General features: G+C 47.3%; 1 protein-coding gene across 7 annotated transcripts in view; it reads right to left on the reverse strand.

The window, feature by feature from the left end:
• Positions 1 to 21,053, reverse strand: part of TNRC6C (trinucleotide repeat containing adaptor 6C) — a 115,924-nt gene that overhangs the window by 36,882 nt on the left and 57,989 nt on the right. For all 7 annotated transcript variants that reach the window (XR_009491605.1, XM_015458998.3, XM_059878357.1 and 4 more), the window contains exons 4-5: positions 16,470 to 16,796; positions 2,729 to 5,335 (exon numbers count right to left, since the gene is read on the reverse strand). Coding sequence is in view for 6 of the 7 variants with exons in the window: in XM_015458998.3 (XP_015314484.2) it covers positions 2,729 to 5,335; positions 16,470 to 16,796 (2,934 nt within the window). In the remaining variant the exon portion in view is untranslated. The remainder of the gene's footprint in view (positions 1 to 2,728; positions 5,336 to 16,469; positions 16,797 to 21,053) is intronic.

A 21,053-nucleotide genomic window follows, 5' to 3' on the forward strand; every position in this document is an offset into this window, starting at 1 on the left:
ATGTCTGACTCTTTTCGACCCCATGGACTGCAGCCCACCAGGCTCCTCCATCCATGGAATTTTCTAGGCAAGAGTACTGGAGTGGGTTGCCATTTCCTTCTCCAGGGGATCTTTCCAACCCAGGGATCAAACCTGGGTCTCCCGTGTTGTGGGCAGACGCTTCACTGTCTGAGCCACTACGTGCAAGTAATTCCTCTACCTTTTTATCAGTCTCTGTCAAAGTGGTTGGAATAAAACCCGCAGCTGCTTCCACACTATCGTGACAAATATAGACATCACACGTGCGCATAAGGCCCGGAGGACGGAGAACAAACAAGAACCCGGAAACAGTCACCATGGTGGATGGGGCACGTTTTCCTTCTTCTACGTTTGGTGAGACTGTGTGCAATTTGTTAAAAAAAAAAAAAAAATATATATATATATATATTATCTATAAATATTTTTCACATACAAGTAAATAACTTTGGCTCTTCCAACCAAACAGGAATGCCTTTATCCTGGGTGAATCTCATATTCTTTGTCTACTAAAAACCATTAAGAGGAGATTCTGAGGGTAACATATTCAAGAGAAAAAAAAAAATCACAAAGGCACATGATGTTGTCCCTGTCTCTGTGGGGTGTCATGGATGTCATACGTTACAAGTGGCAGTGGGTGGGTATGTATTTCACATCTGAGACCCCCACCACCTCCCCACAACGTGTGCCCTCAGCAAGCTACTTAACTGCCCGTTTCCTCTGTAATATGAGGCCCGGGTGGCCGTCAGGACCACATGAGATGAGCATAAGATGTGGTTGCCCAGCACTGCCAGGCCATGCTTGTTGCCAGGACCCGGGCACCAGGCACATGTCAGCAGGAGCTTTTTCAGAGACAGTGAGCAGGGGGTGAGGTAGCTCTGACTGTGACCCCAGGAGAAGTCATGGGAACGAGGACTTCCAGGAGACTTGGGTGGGTGTGACGTGATAGCTGTGTTTCTTAATAATAATTTAGTCTTGGCTATGCTGGGTCTTCGTTGCTGTGCAGGCTCTTCTCTAGTTGCGGCGAAAAGGGGCTACTCTTGTCATTGTGGTGGCTTCTGATGTTGCAGAAACGAGCTCTGGGGCGTAGCCTCAATAGTTGTGGCCCGTGGGCTTAGCTGCTACGCGGCGTGTGGGACCTTCCCAGATCAGGGATCTATCTGGGATCGATCTTGTCTCCTACACTGGCAACTGGATTATTCACCACCGAGCCACCAGGAAAGCCCAGAACCCTACCATCTTAGACAGAATCTCTCCTCTCGACCTGGGCTCATCGCCCTTCTCCCACAGTTGTACCTGCTGCCCCATCTCTGGCTGAGACCCAGGCTTCTGCATCCAACCTCTGCTGTCCCCTCCAAGCACATGTGCCTCCCGTGTGTGCCCTGAGAAGGCAGTGCACCTTGCCATGACCTGCCCACCTGCCCGAGCTCTGAACCCTCCCTGCTCCTGCATCCACATGCTTTCCCAGTCTGGCTGCTGTATCCATCTACACCCCTGGCCACTATTCCTTCCCCTCTCATGCCAAACACGGCTGAGCTCAGCTCTTCTCCTCCAGCTGTGCTTCCCACTAATCCACTCTTCGTCTTACAGGTGACACGATTCTGTAATTAAGCCTGATGGTTCAATCGGCTTCATCTTCTCAGTGGCCTCCCCAGACCTCTGGATACACCCCAATTCCTTCACAGGGCCTAAAAGAACGTGCCTGCTCTTGCCGTGGTCTCCTTTCTCTGCAAGGCCTTCCTGCCACCCCCCACCACGCACCCCAGCACCAACTATGGTGAAGTTCTTTCTGTTCCTCAGAAATGCTACCTTCCCTCTTGCCTCCAGGTCTTCTATGCTGGCGCCTCTATCTGAGCCACTCCTCTGCCAGTTCTCTAGTTACAAAGGCCAGCTGGACTGAAATCACTCTCTCCCCCATGGTCTGTGTTGCACGTGTATTTTCTCAGTCACGCTCATGCTCCCTGAGGGCAGGCTCTGGTCTGTAACAGCTTCTAGCCTCTTTTACTGCAGTATCTAGGAGAGTGCCTTGTGCCGGGCAGGGACTCAACACACAGATTTTCATCTAACTTTAGCATTTTTCTTTCCACTGAAATCAGAACATGAATGGTACTGTATAATGCCACATAAAACCATTTCAACCAAAAACGGTTTTATTTCATGGTCAACCAGATCAGAAACACCTGCAGAGCTTCAAAACCAGCCAGTGGGCGGGCTTCCCATCCGGACCAACGACTCCTGCATCTGAGGTGTCTCTGAAACTGGTACCTCCCAGCTCCATAAGCTCCCAGGGAATTCTAACGAAAGCCCTCTGGGGTTGATAACCACTGGTTTATCTCATAAATAAACAGACTTTGTAATAAGTAAACACAGGCTAACACAATGGCCTCCAATCTTTCTAAAGAGGGTATATTTCTTTTTCTCTCCTTTCTCTTGGAAGTGGGTACTATTTTTCCCCCCTTGGACTGAAAGCTATCAGAAAATCCTACTTTATTTTTTTCTCTTTTCTTTCTCTTGGACTGAAAGCTATCAGAAAATCCTACTTTATTTTTTCTCTATAATATTATCTCTTTGGATAATATTCAAATACGATCCTGTAAGGTGACGGGCATGGAAATCAGTTTAATGTCATTTGCTACAAAAATGCTAGTTGAGTGTGTGTGCAAACGTAACCAGAGTTTGTCTTTAGCCTCTGAAGGCACATGCAGCCCCGTACCTGGGCCGAGCAGTGGCGATCGGCTGAGCTGGGCGCTGGCCTGGTGTGCCGGGGGCGCCTCGGCCGCGCTCGCGCTGTCACTCGTGGCGGTGGCGGTGGCGGTGGCGGCGGCGCCGGCCGAGGCGCTGCTCTGGATGCCCGGGTTGTTTCTGTCCCACATGTTTACAGTTTTATTGTTGTAGTTGCTTGGGTCGCCCCAAGCTGAGGTACCGTCATCGATTTCCATTTTGCGTCGGATGGAGGGCGGGGAAGGCTCCTCCCAGCCCGTGGCCTCGCTGGTGTCCTTCGGCTTGACGGGGAGCGGCCCCCCGATCCACCCCGTTCCTGTCTGTTTCACGGAAGCGGCTCCTCCCCAGTTACTCGAGCTGCTGTCTGGGGGTTTGCTCGCCCAGTTCTGTTGGGGGCCGGGCTTCAGAGACTCTCCCCAGCTTGTCCCTGGATTCACCTTCGCGTTTGTGCCATTGCCCCAGCCACCGGTCCCCGACCTCGGAGCCTCGTTCCAACCAGACCCTGACCGACTACTGTCAGCATCCCAGCCCGAGGCGTTCTTCTTCCCCTCCCCCAGGTGTCCGAGGACCGAGGACGAATCTGCCCAGTCTCCCCCTCCTGCGCTCCAGGCTGGGTTCGGCTTGTGTCCATCTCCCCAGTTCTGAGATCTGGGTTTCTGAGGCTCAGCCCAGGTGGGGGACTTGTCCTCCTGATTTACGGTCCCGCTCCAAGCGTGGCCACTCTTGGCAGCAGCAGCATTATTAACAGCAGTAGAGCTTATCGCCTCCCCCCAAACCCCGGGGCCATTTGGCGCTTTGTGGCTGCTGTCTCCCCAGCCGGCGTGCGCTGGCGCAGCAGCAGGCGGTGAGCTGACCCACCCCGATACTGAAGAGGTATTTGTACTGTTCACGCTGGACCCATCGTTCTTCCCCCCTGAGTGTGAAGGCTGAGTAGCTGCACACCCCCAGGCCTCTGTCCCATTGTCGTTCTTGCGCTCGGACCTGGGGGACTCTTCAAATTCCCAGGCAGTGTTTTGCTTCACTGGCGTCTGTCCCCAACCAGTGTTGGACAGAACTCTTGGGTCCAGGTCGCTCCTTGGCAATTGGAGGTGCCCTTGCTCGAGAACCCCTTTGTCTCGCCGTCGGCCTTCTGCTCCATCCCGCCCAGTGCTCCCTTCGTGGTGGCTGCCAGAACCGTCGCTGCTGCCTTCACTGGCCGACGTTCCAGAGGACGCAGCTTTGGCCCAAGAGTTCACGTGCTCGCTGCCAGGCTGCGCGGCAGGATTCTGGCCGCCAGCGCTAGGACTGTCCCACCCTGTTGATCCTTTCCCGTTGATGTCGCTACTGGAATGCTGGTTGGGGGGCTTCCCCCAGTCCCCGTTCACCCCGTTGGAGGTGCTCCGGCTGGGGTGGCCCCAAGCTCCCGAGTGGAGGTTGCCCACACCACTGCTGCCCCCACCCCGCCCCCAGGCGAGGATGCCAGGACCAGCGGGAGGTCCTGAGTCCCACGCGTTGTTCCCTCCGTTCCCCTCCTTCTGCACAGCGCTGCTGGAGCCGTTCTGCTTAGCACTTAATGCTGAGTTCACAGTGTCGCCATTCCCCTGACTGAACCCGGAACCGCTGTTTCCTGTGGCCGGGTTACCTGGGGACAGTCCCCACACAGAACTGCCGATTCCTTCGCCGCCACCCCCGCCGACTTGAGAAACTGACGATCCGTTAGCACCAGGAAGGCCTTGCAGGTGGGGCGGGATGATGGCCCCCATGCCAACAGCCATGCCCCAGTTCGGCAGTCCGTTCGTCTGCACTGCGTTGAGAGGGCTAGGAGAAGGGCTCAGGGGGTTAGTGTTGTTTGGCCCGTCAGTGTTAAGGTTCTGAGGTTGTGCGCTGAAAGACACATTCTGGGAAGTGGACGTCTGTGGTCCTGTGCTCTCTTGCGGCAGCAAGTTTCCCCAAGCACCTAAAGTGCCCGCGGGGTTCCCATTCTGGGTGCCCATGTTCTGACCTATGGCACTGACCGGACTGCAAATACTGGAAGGGTTGCCTGTCCCCACAGTTCCTTCGTGTCCGAGTACAGGCCAGGCAGCTGGGTTGGCGTTAGGATTAAGGTTAAGATTAATGCCAGCGTTGGAGTTGGAGGCACCCCAGCAGTTCTGACTCCTCCCATCTCCGATCATGTTGTCCATTTTCCCATCCCCACCGCCGAGGGAGCAGTGAGCCAGGCCCGAGCCGGCACTGGCGGCTACGCCCCACACTCTGGCGGCACCTCCGTTACTGTTCGCTCCCCCCGCCCCAAGGGCACTCTGAGCGGACGGGTTTTGGACCAGTGTGCCGTTGGAGCCATTATTGCCGTTCGTCTTCTTGGTCTGTCCAGTGAAGCTGCCCTGGGCGCTCCCCGTAGCCATGCTACTGTTCTCTGAGCCACAGTTGGAGGCAGAGTCAGTGTCTGTGGTACATTCTGAGGCGGATTCCGTCTCTGCTCCCGTGATAGAAGGCCAGGCCCCCGCGTCTGTCCTGTCGCTTAGCGTCTTCTCCCAGCTGCAGCTGGCTTCGCTCCGGTAAGTGGGCTGCTGTCCCCAGTGGGAACTCTCATAATGCTCTGCTGGGCCACTGTGACTGAGATCTGAAAAAGACGAAACACGTTCAAAGTTAGCTTCTCCTCCCACTTGTCAATCGACTGCTCAAACTAGTCTTGGGGGCACGCTCTTTCTTCTGAGTTTTCAACTCTGAATGACAGATACTAAAAATGACTTCAAGAAAAAAAGTTATTTATCTTCTAAGTGCATGCTAAGTGGCTTAGATCATGTCGGACTCTTTGTGACCCCATGGACCATTCCATAACCCACCAGACTCCTCTGTCCATGGGATTCTTCAGGCAAGAATACTGGAGTGGATTGCCATGCCCTCCTCCAGGGGATCTTCCTGACTCAGGGATGGAACCCAAGTCTCTTATGTCTTCTAAGTAGCTCCCACTCAAAAAAGAGTTAATGCGTCCAAAATTACATTAATTCACATAACAGAACCAAGTATTTTGGGGGTTGGGGATGGAGAGACAGAAAGAAGAAGCTTTAGAAAATGATATCTCATGTTATCAAGGGAACAATGGTTAGAATTACTTAATTACATTTCTACTACTTTATCTGTTATTACCAGTGATTATGGTTTACCCCAGTTTCCTGAGCATTAATAAAAAAATATTCACAGTCCTACATCTGGTATCTTCTTAGATCTCTAGGTATTCCTTCTACTTCTGCTTTCTATTTTGCTAACTTAGTCTTTTCTTTGGAGATTCCCCAGAAGAACTTTATATGATATTTTCTATAGTGTTTATATAATTTCACTCTTAGGAGTCTAATAAATAATCTAGTATTTGGTATCTGAATTTTATCTCCTGTAATTTCCTAATTTTTTTTGAGTATTCTTAACATTGCAATCAAACTTATATACCAAATTTTCCAACAGGCTTTATTTGAAGTATGAAGTGATGTGAAAGTCACTCAGCCATGTCCAACTCTTTGTGACCCCATGGTCTATACAGTCCATGGAATTCTCCAGGCCAGAATACTGGAGTGGGTAGCCTTGCCCTTCTTCAGGGGATCTTCCCAACCCAGGGATCAAACCCAGGTCTCCCACACTGCAGGCAGATTCTTTATCAGCTGAGCCACAAGGGAAGCCCATTTGAAGTATGCATCACTCAAAAATAAAGTAATATAAAAAATTTAATGTATTTACATAAAACCTCAATTAAAATCCTTGACAGAGTTTCTTTAAATAGTAAGATACACAGATAATTGCAATTAAATATTTCTTCTCTTTTAGAACTTTTCCATTATGTTCTTTGCAAATTAATTTCAACAAGAAAAAAATTTTACTCATCATGCACAGTAAAACTGGGTGTCCCCTCAAATGTCTTTTATTATTTGACAGAACTAAAAGAAGAAAAGAGGAAGTATGCAATCATTACTATCACTAGAAAGAATACACTAAAGCTCATTTCGGCCTTAAAAAAACTCCCACACCAGTGATTTCTGTTGCCTGATTTAAATGGAATGTAATGAATTTAGAATGATGGTCTAGGTGATTCTAAAGCAGGCAAGTAATTCCAGGTGAAAACCACAAAGGGATAATGAAGGAGGGCTTCAAGTTCTAAATTACCATAAACAATAAAGTTTTTTATTGCCAAATATTAGGGGCTGGCTCTACAACTTTATGACTACTTCTGTGGGTTTTGCCTATACTATAAAAACTAGCTTGTTCAGTTGCTAAGTCCTGTCTGACTCTTTTGCGACCCCATGGACTGTAGCTCGCCAGGCTCCTCTGTCTATGGAATTCTCCAGGCAAAAATACTGGAGTGGGTTGCCATTCCCTTCTCCAGGGGGTTGTTCAATCTCAACCCAGGGATCGGACCCATGTCACCTGCATTGGCAGGCGGGTTCTTTACCAATAAGCCACCAGGGAAGCCCCCAAATTAGTTTGTGTTGTGTTGTGCTGAGTTGCTCAGCTGTGTCCGACTCTTGTGACTCCATGGACTATAACTCACCAGGCTTCTCTGTCCATGGGGATTCTCCAGGCAAGAATACTTGAATGGGTTGCCATACCCTCCATCAGGGGATCTTTCCAACCCCAGGGATTGAACCCAGGTATCTAGCATTGCAGGTGGATTCTTTATCATCTGAGTCCAAGATGAGCCCAAGGGAAGCCCAAGAATACTGGAGTAAGTAGCCTATCCCTTCTCCAGGGGATCTTCTCGACTCAGGAATTGAACTGGGGTCTCCTGCATTGCAGGCAGATTCTTTACCAGCTGAGTTACCTGGGAAGCCCCATGGAGAACAGTATGGATGTTCCCTAAAAAACTAAAACTCAAGTTACCACATGATCTAGCAATCCACTTCTGGGTATATATCTGGAGAAAACTATAATTCAAAAAGATACATGCACCCTAATGCTCATGGCAGCACTATTTACAGTAACCAAGTCTTGGAAGCAACCTAAATGTCCACGGACAGAGGAAAAGATAAAGAAGACATCATATATCACTTATATGTGAGATCTAAAAACTGATACAAATGAACTTATTTACAGAACAGAAACTTAAGGTTACCAAAAGGGAAGGGGGGAGGGGTAAGTTAGGAATTTGGAATTAACAGACATACACACCTATATATAAAATAGATAAATGACAAGGACCTACTGTATGGCACAGGGAACTAAGTTAAACTGTAACAGGAAACACTAACATGAGTAAGAGCAGTTCTGGGATGGGGGAGGAGAAGGGAGAAGATGGACTAAGATCCAGATACGGTGAGTCTGGGGTGCTTGCAAGACCTCCAAGTGGATCTGTCCACAGTCCCGGGAGAAGCAAGCTGGAAGCTCAGACGTCAATGTGCGGTTCATCAGCCCCCTCTGTGTGGACTCATGCATCCTTGCAGGTGCTTCATCCAGACCCTTAAAAGGCCATCACTGCCACTCTTCCGCCTCTTCACTCCTCTCCATCATCCACTTCAGTCGCCCGATCAAGTGGGGACTACGTTCGACAAGCACTGGGGAATCTACGGGTTGTCATCCACTCAACAGGACCTTTTTCTCAAAGGCAAGAATGTGTCTGCAAGTGGTGCATGCCAAGAGAGCAGCGTTCCTAACTCAGAGAGGAGCTAAACGTTCTGGAACTTGGTACAGCCAGCCAGAAGGGAGTTGAGAGACAGAGAGGGAAGGAGGGAAGGAGGTGAAAGCATGAGATGAAATATCCTCCAGGAAATTCCCTGGCGGTCTAGTGGTTAGGACTTCGCGCTTTCATTGCCACTGCTCTGGGTTCAATCCCTGGCTGAGGAACTAAGATCCCGAAAGCTGCTCAGCAAGGCCACAATAAATAAATAAATCAATAAATAAGATCCCCCACACCAGCCTTAAGGGTGTTTTACTGAACGGGCATGCACACCTGTGCTTTGGCACAGAGGGGTAAAGAAAGGACAAGGTGTCACTGCTGCTAAACGAGCCTAAAGGAAAGGCTCAACTCTCACCAACGCGCGGCACAGCTCGAGTCCACTTCCAGGTGAGGACTTCTGTCCTAAGCTTGCAAAGAGGGCCAACTCTTACATATGGAGCTATTTGGAGGGGCTTAAAATGAGGCTAACAAGTGAATTTGCTATATACATTTAGCTAAGTGTTATTACTATGTAAGCCACTAAAACACATTTTTTCTACGTAAAATATTTTTAGTTGTAATGAAAACAGTAGATAAGGAGAAAAAAGAGAGACAAACATTACAATGTCTTCCATTGTAATTAAACTTCGAGAATACCAAAATGATATAAGGATTTTTTCCCAAGAAAATAGCACTTTTGAGGGTGCTGACAGGATCAAAATGAACATTAAATATGAAAATAAAATGAACACAAAACCAAAAAGTTAAGGATAAATGGTAACTGCCATATTTCTACTAGTTGATTTCCGGTCCTACTCCCTAGTGTCTCCAGTTCTGGTATTCTTAGTGTCCCAGGAGCTTCTTTACAAAGTCCTTCCTCTCTTCTGATGGTTTAGGGCCTGTAACAGAGGCCGTTCCTATGTAACTCTAGTCACAGTGTCCTCAGATGACAGTTCCCTGATGACAGTTCACATTGTGCTGAACACGCATGTTCAACCGTCCTGCCGACGAGCTTACAAACACCGCACAGATGGACAAGAACGTTCTGTACCAAGACAGGTGTGATGCACAAAGGTGCCACTCTTGGCTTCAGTTTTGTTTTCTCATTTTTTTTCCTTCTCAAAAAGTTTTGAAATGGGAATCAACTGTGTCATGTGTACTTTAATATTAAAAAAAAAAAATAGTCTGGGGACTTCCCAGGCATCTGATGGTTAAGACTCCACACTCCTAACACATGGGACATGACTTCCATCCTTGGTCAGGGAACTACGATCCCACATTCCATGTAGTCCAGAAAAAAAGTCTGAACACAAAAATGCATTTAAACACTGGAAAGGACTTGAAAACTGGAAAGCAGAAGGTTATGATTTTAATGCAATATTTATGGTTTTCAAGTACAGACCTCAGTTGATTTGAAAATACAACTTACCACTGTCTTAAGTGGTAAACAACAGAAAACAAACAGCAGAAGCTATACCTCCAACACACGAATGAATTAACCTAAATCCACTTCGGAAAAACTAGGCTTTCCCCACTCCTCACCATCCCTTCCCCACTCAGACTCCTTTAAAACCTTCTGGGGGCTCTGAGGAGCACAGTTTGACTAGTTCTGTTCTGGGGAATCCCTGAAGTCTCTCCTCTCCTGCCCCTCTTCATCATTAACACCATCATCATAATTACATCATCAGCATTATTACCTCTACCATCACCACCATCATCACCACCACCACATATTATGACCTTAGAATTTATTCCCTAAATTAAAATATTTTATGTTTTTAAAACTATTATTCTCTTTATCTTTAAAGCATACCATTATTCTTGGTAGAATTTATGACCTTGAAAATATTTGAGTAACATGGTTTTCATAAACCAAAATCTCTTGACTGTGCTATCAGTTTAAAAAAATCCATCTTTTAGTTATAGTCTAAAAGACTATATGAAAGAAACTGAAATAACTGACTTTTGTGAGTAGGCATTTTGAAATGAATGAAAGCTCTGAAATAAACCAAGGCTGAATTCTCTTGTAGGTTATTTTACACTCTTCAGCATAAGCCCAGGAGCTTTAAAAGGCTAAAATAGATGCATCTGTTGGGCGGCAAGTTTGAGAAAGTTTATAAATAAGAGTGTTCATATCCCTAAAGGGGGTAAAGAATCGGCCTGCCAACGCAGGAGACCCAAAAGACACAGGTTCAATCCCTGGGTCGGGAAGTTCCTCTGGAGTAGGAAATGGCAATCCACTCCGATATACTTGCCTGGGAAATCCCATGGACAGAGGAGTCTGGTGGGCTACAGTCCATGGGGGCAAAAAGAGTTGGACAAAACTAAGCATGCATGCATACATGCACGCATATCCCTAAGACATCACATATTTCATAGCATTTTCAAGTTCCAAGTATTTACACACACATTAGGTTAACTGAACCTTACAAGTTACATCTGTTTTACAGATGGGGAAACAGACTCAGGCCAAACTTGCAAAGGTGTTATAACCAATGGCCAGTAAAGACTGAACAGAAACTTGTATCTTCAGAATAAAATTCTGGTGCACCTTCCACTACAACATTCTATCATTAAACTAGTTCCACTAAATAAAAGCCTTAAAAAAGAAAAAAGTAATGAAGTTATGTATCATGTTAAATTCTCTTTTTTAACTGCTGTCTGAATAGTTCACACATTCTAAAAATAGGTATCTATAAAAATCTAAGTAACAAACTGTCTTAAGTGATTAAAAGGATTACACAATAGCATAAAGAGAAAAACTTTGTTCTTTTGCTTTTAAATTCCAAAATGTTGCCATAGAAAGATAAAATTTTCAAGAAAAAGTATTTAACAAAGAGCTTTTAAAGCTTCAGTAAGCGAAACTGTAATTAGGTATCAGGTTAATCAGGTAGGGAAGTGTCAACAAGACTTACTCAGAAGTGTGCAGAACGCTTAATTTAGTGCTAACCCTGACAAATGGTATGGAATCATTCTTTCTCACCACAGTCCTTTTAACGGAAATGGCAGAATAATAAACTACATCATGAAGTAATTTCAAATGCTTTCTGCAGTTGAAAACGCACGCGCACTATGTGTGCTGGTAACACACACTCGGACACTGGGTTTTTCAAGGGGTGGGATCCAGGTAAACACTGTTTTCAGCCTTGGAGAACCGAAGCCGCCTCCCTCCACTGCCTTGATGGGGGTGCAAAAATCTCATGGAGAAAGTGTTCTTAGCTCAGAACTCCAGCACTGGACAGACTCGGAGACATCTCATCCGTCCACTTCTATCCTTGCAAGGGATTATGAAATGCAGAACCGAGTGAAAGGCTTACTGAAAACAATAATCAAAGTGTCCACAGAAAAAGCTTGATGGCCCTGCTTTTCTTCAAAACGGCAGGATTGAGGCTGCTTCCCCGGGGTCCAGATCCTGAGAGAAGCCCCCGCAGGGGAGGAAACCTCCCCAACCCGGGAGAAGCGGCCGCTGTGGGCTAGGTGGCTGTGGGCTAGGTGGCGGCTCTCTTCGGCTACTCCGCGGGCCGCGGGGGCACAAGTACCTGCGAGAGGGGCCGCCCACCCCTTGGGAGACGCTACCTCGCGCGCCGGCCACCGGGGCGCCCGCATCTAGGGCGGCGCGGGCTCCCCGCTCCGCCCGGACACCCGCTGTCGCCGCCGGGAGGCTCCTCCGGCTGTGCCCCGCGACCTGCAGGCGCCCGCGGGCAGGACTGCTGGTGCCCTTCCCACCCCGGGAGGATTTGAAAGCTTTGATTATCTAATTGCAGCTGACACTAAACCGATCTTCCTGCCTCTCAACATTCTTTCGTTGGTCACACCGTTTTCAATGCAGGACCCAGTTGCGGCAGCACGAGAGCCACTTTCCTTTCCGTCTGTGTTTTTGAAAGTCAGCCAAAAGCGAAAGGGCGCGCTGCCTATTGGTTGCACGCAGACAAACCGCTGCCTTTTCCATTCCTTTGTTTTCGGGTCCTCCTCTTTCCCGCTCTTCCCCCGGAACGTCTGGCATACCAACACTAGCTATAATTTTCTAAATGAGCCCCATATGTAAATTGGCACATGTCCAGCTTCTTAATTACTTTCCTGCTTCTATCTACAAAAGATCTAAGTAGCGAACACAACCCATAGTAATCAAAGCCTCTGTTTATAAACGTACAAAGCAGCCTCCAAAACAATAGATTGCCTTTAGCACGGCCAGAAAAAGTTTTTTAAAAAGATAAAAAAGCTCACAAGTGTTTCAAGATGGAGTTACACTGCAGATAGGCAAAAACACAGTCTGAACAGAAAATTCACATTTTCTCAGAAGTTTCATAGGGTGAATCAGTGCATTTGTACACTACTCACACCTTACCAGGTAACATTTGTTGCTAATTGACGGATGGGAGCTCCCCTCCAGAATCAATACAGGAACTTAAAATCTACTTCTGTTTGCATTATTTTATTAGGCGGCCAATGTTTTATTTCAGGACAAACCGTTGTTATTTAAAGAGAGCACCTGGATCCAGGGCTCCGCTTGGGCTGTCTGTCTCAAAGGGCCCCCTCCACCCACCTGTGAGGGGTGATTAAGTCTCTGGATGCCCCAGTGATGGGGGATGGGCTGAACCCCGCCCCACTGTACTTGTGCTGCCTAACTGGGTCTCCACCCTTTGGAGCTGCCCCAGTCCATGAGGCCTCCTGGGGTGTCAGACCAGAATTTCTCTAACTGAAATGCTCCCAGGCCCTCTTCCTCACAAGGCTCTTTGCAGGGCTCCCCTCAGTTCCTTTCCAGTCCACACAGATGTTTCAAGGCCTCTTTTTCCCTGGCTACTCTGGGCATGCCTGTTTGAGAGCCATGTTTCCACAAGGGATGTGACCCCAGGAGTTAATCTAAATGTGGAGTCAGAGCATCAACGATTAACAGGAACTGTCCACCTGAAAATGTCTTTTTATGAACTGGAAGCCCAATATAAAGAATCTGTGCTTAAACTTACTTAAACTTGTTGAAGGGCTTCCCTTCAGCATTTGCATTATTGAACGTTGTAAGTAAAGTGGCCAGGAATTAGCTGTGCGTGCTAGAATGGAAGACCTGGCTCCCTCAGGACACGTGATAGTGCTGGCGTAAATAATGCTACAAAAACTACAACACCAATGGCGTCTCTCCAACGGTGCCCTGGGCTGACGTGGAGATGGCATGAAGCTAACACAAAGAGGGGCCAGTAGAACCCGAGATCTGGTTAAAAAAGAAAATGGAGAGCAATTTATTCTTTTTATTTTTTTTAAAAAAGTTTTTTTTGGAAGTGGACCATTCTTAGAGTCTTTACTAAATTTATTACACCATTGCTTCTGTTTTACATTTTGGTTTTTGGGCCATGAGGCATGCAGGACCTCAGGTCCTCGAGCAGGGGTTGAATCCACACCCCCTGCACCAGAAGGTGAAGTCCTAACCACCAGAAACCAGGGATGCCCCTGGAGGGAGCTTCAGACTGCTGCCTCTGGTGACCTGCAAGCCTTGAATCCACACCCCCTGCACCAGAAGGTGAAGTCCTAACCACCAGAAACCAGGGATGCCCTGGAGGGAGCTTCAGACTGCTGCCTCTGGTGACCTGCAAGCCAGTCGAAGCTCAGCCTGTCCTCAAACACAGGTGGTTTTGTATCACCCTCACCCACGTTGGCCATGCGAAGTCAATGATGCCGCTGGCCACTTGTACCAGCTGCAGAGGCAACCGTCTATTTGGGTGTGTTTCCACCGCCTCTGTAGATCATGCCACCGAGGGCAAAGAACAACTTCTAACCATTAGGCTGGGAGTCAGTATATATTCTCATATACTCATATTCTCGGGAAAAACACAGAGAGCTCATGTGCTGGGCTGAAATAACTCCTAACTTTGCTTTTCTTAGCATTAGAAATGGTCTGCTGTTAAATTCTTAAGGATTAGTCACTACCTTACCCCCTGCTTGGGTAATTCAATCTCAGTTCTGTTGTGACAACCCACTCCAGTACTCTTGCCTGGAGAATCCCATGGAGGGAGGAGCCTGGTGGGCTACAGTCCATGGGGTCGCAAAGAGTCGGACACGACTGAGCGACTCCACTTTCTGTTGATCCGGCACTCATACTTTTACATTTAGTCTTAGAGGAATGCAATCATGAGTCAAACCATGTTAGTCATTTTAATGTGGACAGGCTACAGGAGTGAAGACCCTAAGACAAATGCAAATAAATACATGAAAATCTATGTATTACTTTAAAGAAGTTATAAGAGCTTTTACTTCAAGCAGTATCCAGAAAAGTTTCAATGTGGTAAGAAAATGTGGAACCCATTAACAGAATTTCAACTGGATATGAATGAATTCATTAAGTAACTTGCCCCACAAGAAAGAAAAGTTTATGAAGATTTTGTGAGTTGTTTTTGAGTTGCGGCTCTGTAATAGTGTTTCAAAGGTAGAAATAGATTTGCAGCATGTTTCAAAAGTCTCACAAGTTCCACATTCACAGCTAGCATCTGAATTTACTGAGCACTTACTACATGCAGGCCCTGTGCTGAGTATGAAGCAAACACCTCAGGTTTTCAATATAAGCTTCTTAAATCAAAACACCAAGCTATACACGTCTGACTATACAATCTCTGTTAAGATGGGTCAGAAGACCATATTTCAGCATGGAGAGTAACCGTATATTTGACTATTAAACTGGTGGTAGTGAAGCAGATGGGATTCTAGTCAATGAATACATTTGATCATTGCTTCTCTTACTAGCTTTTTGCTGACAATCATCGACCTAAATCCTCTCTATTAGGAATTTAGCAGATGAAAGTCAAGACTATTTGAAGAGACATGGCGAAGTTGTCTAAAAATATTTTTTCCAAATAAAACCACAAAGTCATGGTTTTGAGAAATGGTGCTGCAAATACTTCAAAGTCATGTTGGAATTATTCCCCATATTAAAAGGCAGCACATGAAGGAAAAAAAAATTGTGACATGTTTCTTTTAAATTCTAATCTAATACAAGAAGCCTCTTTGCCTCTAATTACAGACCTGAATTTCACTACCATGCTAGAACCAGTGCCAATTGTTGAATTACTTGAAACAGAAAGATTTAAGAAAATAACGGAGAATCATGGCAGTTGAACACGTGGACTTTGCTCTCTTCCAAAAATTTCCCTTAAGCTCCAGTAAATAAAATTTTTTTACAGTGCTAATCCATGAGATCAAGCGGAGGGGAACAGGAGACAGGAGAGGAGAGGAGAGATGCTGACATTCTGAGGCGACCCCATGGACTATACCGAACACGGAATTCTCCAGGCCAGGATACTGGAGAGGGTAGCCTTTCCCTTCTCCAGGGAAAGCAAATGAGCAAGTGGCCAGTTCTCCTGTGAGCCCAGAGAGTGCTGGCGTTGAACTGCAGGCCAGGACACCAACGAGCAGTGGGCAGCGCAGAGCCCCGGACCCCGTGGGGGCGGAGCAGGCAGCACTGCCTCGGGGTGCTCAAACACATCAGGTAGAAACAGCTACTCCCCATAAAATGCTATTACCTCCCTGCACAGAAAGCATGTGTGCAGTACGAGATGTCCTGATTACCTGGAAGAAAAGGGTTTCACTATCAGTTTTCACTGCAGGGCTCTAAAGCACCTGCTGTGATGGATGTATACAGCCTGAACGAAGATCTTTAGTTTCTGGTGAGCAACAGGGTTAGCTGAGGTAGCTAACGTGAAAGAAAGTGAAAGTCGCTCAAAAGTGAAAGAAAGTGCAAGTCGCTCAGTCATGTCCGACTCTTTGCGACCCCATGGACTATACAGAACATGGAATTCTCCAGGCCAGGATACTGGAGAGGGTAGCCTTTCCCTTCTCCAGGGGATCTTCCCAACCCAGAGATTGAACCCAGGTCTCCCGAATTGCAGGCGGATTCTTTACTAGCTGAGCCACAAGGGAAATAGCTAATGCCATCTGCAAATACACGAGAAACAAAATAAGTAAGTAGGGGAAATAGAAGTAAACCTTAAAATCGAATTGAAGCGAATGTATCTATCATCAAGCTGGCTTTGCTAAGTGTACAGTAAACATGTCCATGTTTATTACTGAGCAGCAAAGGTGAAAATAGCAAACCAGTTCTCAGGTAGAAAGAGCGCTCTGGTTCTGGGTGGTTTACCTGGCTGGGGCTTGCTGGGGTGCGGCTGTGCTCCGGCTCCAGGCAGCGGGGGCGGGCTCAGCCCTGCAGGCCCAGCACCCTGGGTGGGGCTCACGCTGGTCAGGGCCCCCGCGGGCAGTGGCTGACCTCTCTTTAACAGCTGCTTCTGTTCTTGCTGGCGGAAGCGTGGAGGCACCTCGCGAGGCAGGTAACGGGCTGCAGCTGGCTGCTGGCCGCTGGCAGATGCACGTTTGCCATTGCTGCCGCTGGAGAGGGTGCTGGTGGAAGTACTGGTACTGGTGCCGGCAGGTTGGGGCTGGCTTGAACAGGTCTTGGTAGGTTCTGGCACTAGAAGAACAGAAAGAAAAGACCCCGACTCCTTAGTATTATCACCGCCTTCAACCCAATCCAAACCAAAGAAAACAGAACACAAAACCGAGGAATGACAACGTAGAGCTTTGGCAGTGAACCGCACCAAAGTCAGGAGTTCCAGGCTGCAGACCCACTTTTCCTATAAATGAACCTGGATCCTGGGCTGTAGCCCGTGGCCAGTTCCCTCACCTGAAAGGCAGGCCATCAGGCTGGTCAGAGCCGCAGGTCTCCAGCATGAGCGGGAGCCAGGTTAAAGGCCCAACTCCTGGGCCCCAACCGGGAATTCACTTGGTTGGAAGGGAGGGGAAGCTGCCAGTCTGCATTTCTGTTAAGTTCTCAGGAGAGGCTGGTGCCCTGGGCCCTGGGCCCACACTTTTGAGAACCACTGCTCTCGGTCAGTATTTCTCAAAATTAAGAGATCATCAGATGTCCATGAATTTTTATGTAAATCTGTTTTAATTCTGAATAAAATTATATATATATATTTAACATTATAAAATTATTACCCCTTGCAATCAGCCTGTATTTCTCATCGCCCCAGTGAGTTCCACCGTCCATCCTGTGACCCCATTGTACACAGCATCCAAGGGCCTCTGCCCATGATTCTTCTGTTGCCCTGCACGGCAAACCCTCAATTCTGGATGAAGCCACTGTCCACTCTCTCCACCCTGGCTTGGACTGCTGTGCAGTCTGAAATCACTGAGAACTCCTGGGCCCTAACCTCAGGGCACCCTCAGTGCTTCCTGACCAGCCTACGATTTCCTGGGTCTGCCTGGCTCTACTACTGCTGTCGATGACTCACTGAACAACCTTCCGCTCTCAGGCGATAATGCCTTTATCTCCCGACCCCAGAAGATAAACTTGACCTTATTCTCCAGAGAAATAAAGGCCAGCGGGCCGAAGCTGCAGGTGTCAGCTCCTACAGTACACACCACGCTGCCGTCCATCCCACACTTCTGTTACTCTCCCCCCAGGCTGGCACTCTACTTCCCCGACTGCAAGACTCACATTTCTTCACGTGTTAAAATCACTTCACCAGCACATGTCTTACCATCAATAGCATGTCCCTTTCTGGGCGGCACATGAAATACTGGGGCATCTCACAGTCTGTGGTGTCAGGACATACAGATGACTCCCTCCACAGCTCTGGGTCCTGTCTCAAGGACTGCGTGTCTTCAAACCATGACACTCTCCAGAGTGGACAGAAAGGCCCAAAGCTGAAGACTGGGTCTTCCATTAATTCTTTGTTTTACAAATATTTATATTTTTTCTTCCAGGCAGACAGTAAAGAATCTGCCTGCAATGCAGGAAATCCAGGTTAAATCCCTGGGTCGGGAAGATCCCCTGGGGTAGAGAATGGCAACCCTCTCCGGTATTCTTGTCTGGAAAATTCCATGGACAAAGGAGCCTGGCAGGCCACAATCCATGGGGTCGCAAAGAATGGGACACAACTGAGCAACTAACACACACAGACACTTTTTTTTCTTCCAGAGATTAGTAGATGGACACCGCTGAGTGCACAGGAGAAGAGAAATCCGGCCCCCATGTTCACGTATGGAGTAGAGGAGAGAACATTTCCAGCCAGTAACCTGCCCAGGGATGCGGCCGCCCTGCCACCAGCTCCTTCTGGTCGGCACGTGAACAGGCCCACACCGCTGCTCTCCCCGAGAGCGGCGCTCCTGCTCGCCTCAACCCCACATCCCCCGCCAGCACCTCCAACGGGTCCCCTCTCCTCCTGCACACTTCCTGAAGTCCTGCTTCCTCACCTGCCCTGGGCCTCTCATCCAGCTCCTCTCCCTCCTTGATGCTGAAACCCTACGGCCCCTGAGCTTTCTCTGCTTGCCCCTCGGTTGTGTATCGGCGGTGACCACTCTGACCCCCTGAGCCTCTCTTCTTCGGCCTTCACGACGCTGGAAGTCCATTCTCAGAGTTCCTCTGACCTCTGCAGCCACTCTTTCTTGCTCCCAGTGACAGGCTGCTTCCTCCTTCTCTGAAGTTCCGCTGCAAACTCTCATCCTGGGTCATCTATCTACTCCTGCTTCATTCATCAATCCTGTGGTGATGGTCTAAGCCCTTGAGGGCCATTGGATATCAATATCGATATGGACATCAATGGGCACTTCAAGGTCAGCATGTCCCAAACACTCATCAGCTTTCTCACCTTGGCAGTGTTTTAGGGGTTCTTCCTGACTCAGGGATCGAACCTGCATCTCTTGCTTTGCAGGCAGATTCTTTACCGTCTGAGCAACAAAATAATGCATAAAGCAGTTGATCATATCTCAAGATTCAACAAAACATGGTAATTCCTAGTCATTCTTTAAATATCAGATTAAATGTTACTTCCCTTGAGAACCTTCCCTGACTCAGCCAGGGAAATCTAGGTGCTTCCAGAACATTCATAGTTCCCTGTATTTGCCACAGCATTTGGCATGGTATATTGCTTAGATGAACATCCATTAAATAAATATATATATATATTTTTTCTTTTTTAAAGAAAGTGATAAAATCTATTATAGGGTGATTTTAAATGTAAAGGGGACCTTCAAATATATTTTCAAATATATTTTTTCCTGACATTGGCTTTTAGCTAATTAAGATGGCAGCAGTACCTAAGTATTTACCCAAATGAATGAAAAGTTTATGTCTGCACACAAAAACCTCTACAGGAATGTTTATAGCAGTTTTATTCATAATGGCCCCAAACTGGAAGCAACCAAGATATTCTTCTATAGGCGAGCAGATAAAACAGACTGTGGTGTATCCATACAATGGACTGTTAGTGTTAAAAAGAAATGAGCTCTCAATCCATGAAAAAAGAAATGGAGGAACATTAAATGCATATTATCAGGTAAAAGAAGCCAGTCTGGAAAGGCCACATGCTCTGATTCCTACCATAGAACGTTCTGGGAAAAGGCAAAACTACAGAGACCATAAGGGCTTCTTCAGTGGTTGAGAGGGGCCTGGGGCGGGGGGAGGGATGCGCAGGCCGGGTGCGGGAGTCACCTGGGGGTGGGGAATGGCACAGTGGTCCTGTAAGAGTGGGCACGTGGTGCGATGGCAGTGGGTGACAGGGAGTAATAGTGGGATTCTGTAACAGTGGACACACAACATCAGGCATTTGAAAACCCATCAAACTGTACACACAGAGGGTGAACTCACAGGTAAACTGTGGACTTTAGTTAATAATAACTATCAATACTGGTTCAACAGCTGTAACAAAGGCCTGACACCAAGGCAAGATGTCAAGCACGGGGAAATGGAGAGTGGGTTGGGGGTGGAGAGATGGAACATGTGGGAACTCTTTATTTTCTGCTCAGTCTCTCCGTAAACCTAAAACTGCTCTTAAAAAAAAAGAAAATAGAGTCTATTAGTTAAAAAGACAAAAAAAAAAAAAGAGAGAGAGAGAGTTCTACCTGCCCTTGTTACAAGACCCCATTTCTCTTTTGTCATAACAGACACTGGCTGGCCAGCTACTACCAAAGTCAAGGTGCTTCCACCTGCCATCCATCTCGTCTGTTCAAAGGCTGGAAACAAAGAAAACCTACCCAAACACAAAACCTGGAGGAAACAACTGGCAAGGACTCAAAAGCAGCAGGAACCTAAGGACCCACCCCGTCCTCCCCTCGCCCATACAGAGCCCGTGAGGCCCAAGTCTGCACTGCCCATATTAATGTGGCAGCCACTAACCACGTGGCCGCTGAGCACGTGATGTGAGAACCGAGATGTGCTGGTGGTAGACTCACATGCATTTCAAAGAGTCAGTGCACAAAAATCTCATTCATTTTTATCTTGATCTCGCATTGAAATGATAAAAATTTTTTAAATATGTTGAATTAAAAATATTAAGTAATCTCACCTATTTGTTTTTAAATCTTAAAATGTTGCTACTACTATCGGGCAACTAACAATCTCAACTGATTGAGAATCTTAAATTCTGGATCTGTTCTTATAATACAGATAAATCAAACGGTCAGGTTTTGACTAGCCACGCATGCTCTTCAGAGCCAAATTTCTCCATCTATCACTCCCCAAAGACGTACGGCTAGGGTGTCGAAGCAATCCTGATGTTCCTCTTCTCAAACGGGCCCAGATCTAAGGGTCCACAGACCAGTCCACCCTACACATCACTATTTTCACAGTAGAACGCATTAAGGCAAGGGGAATTGTAGCTTGATTTATATGGATCGGCAACAAATGATTTGTCTTATTTAGGAAAAAAAAATTAGAGCGGCA

This window comes from Bos taurus, chromosome 19, assembly GCF_002263795.3.
Source record: "Bos taurus isolate L1 Dominette 01449 registration number 42190680 breed Hereford chromosome 19, ARS-UCD2.0, whole genome shotgun sequence".
Taxonomy (NCBI): Eukaryota; Metazoa; Chordata; class Mammalia; order Artiodactyla; family Bovidae; genus Bos; species Bos taurus.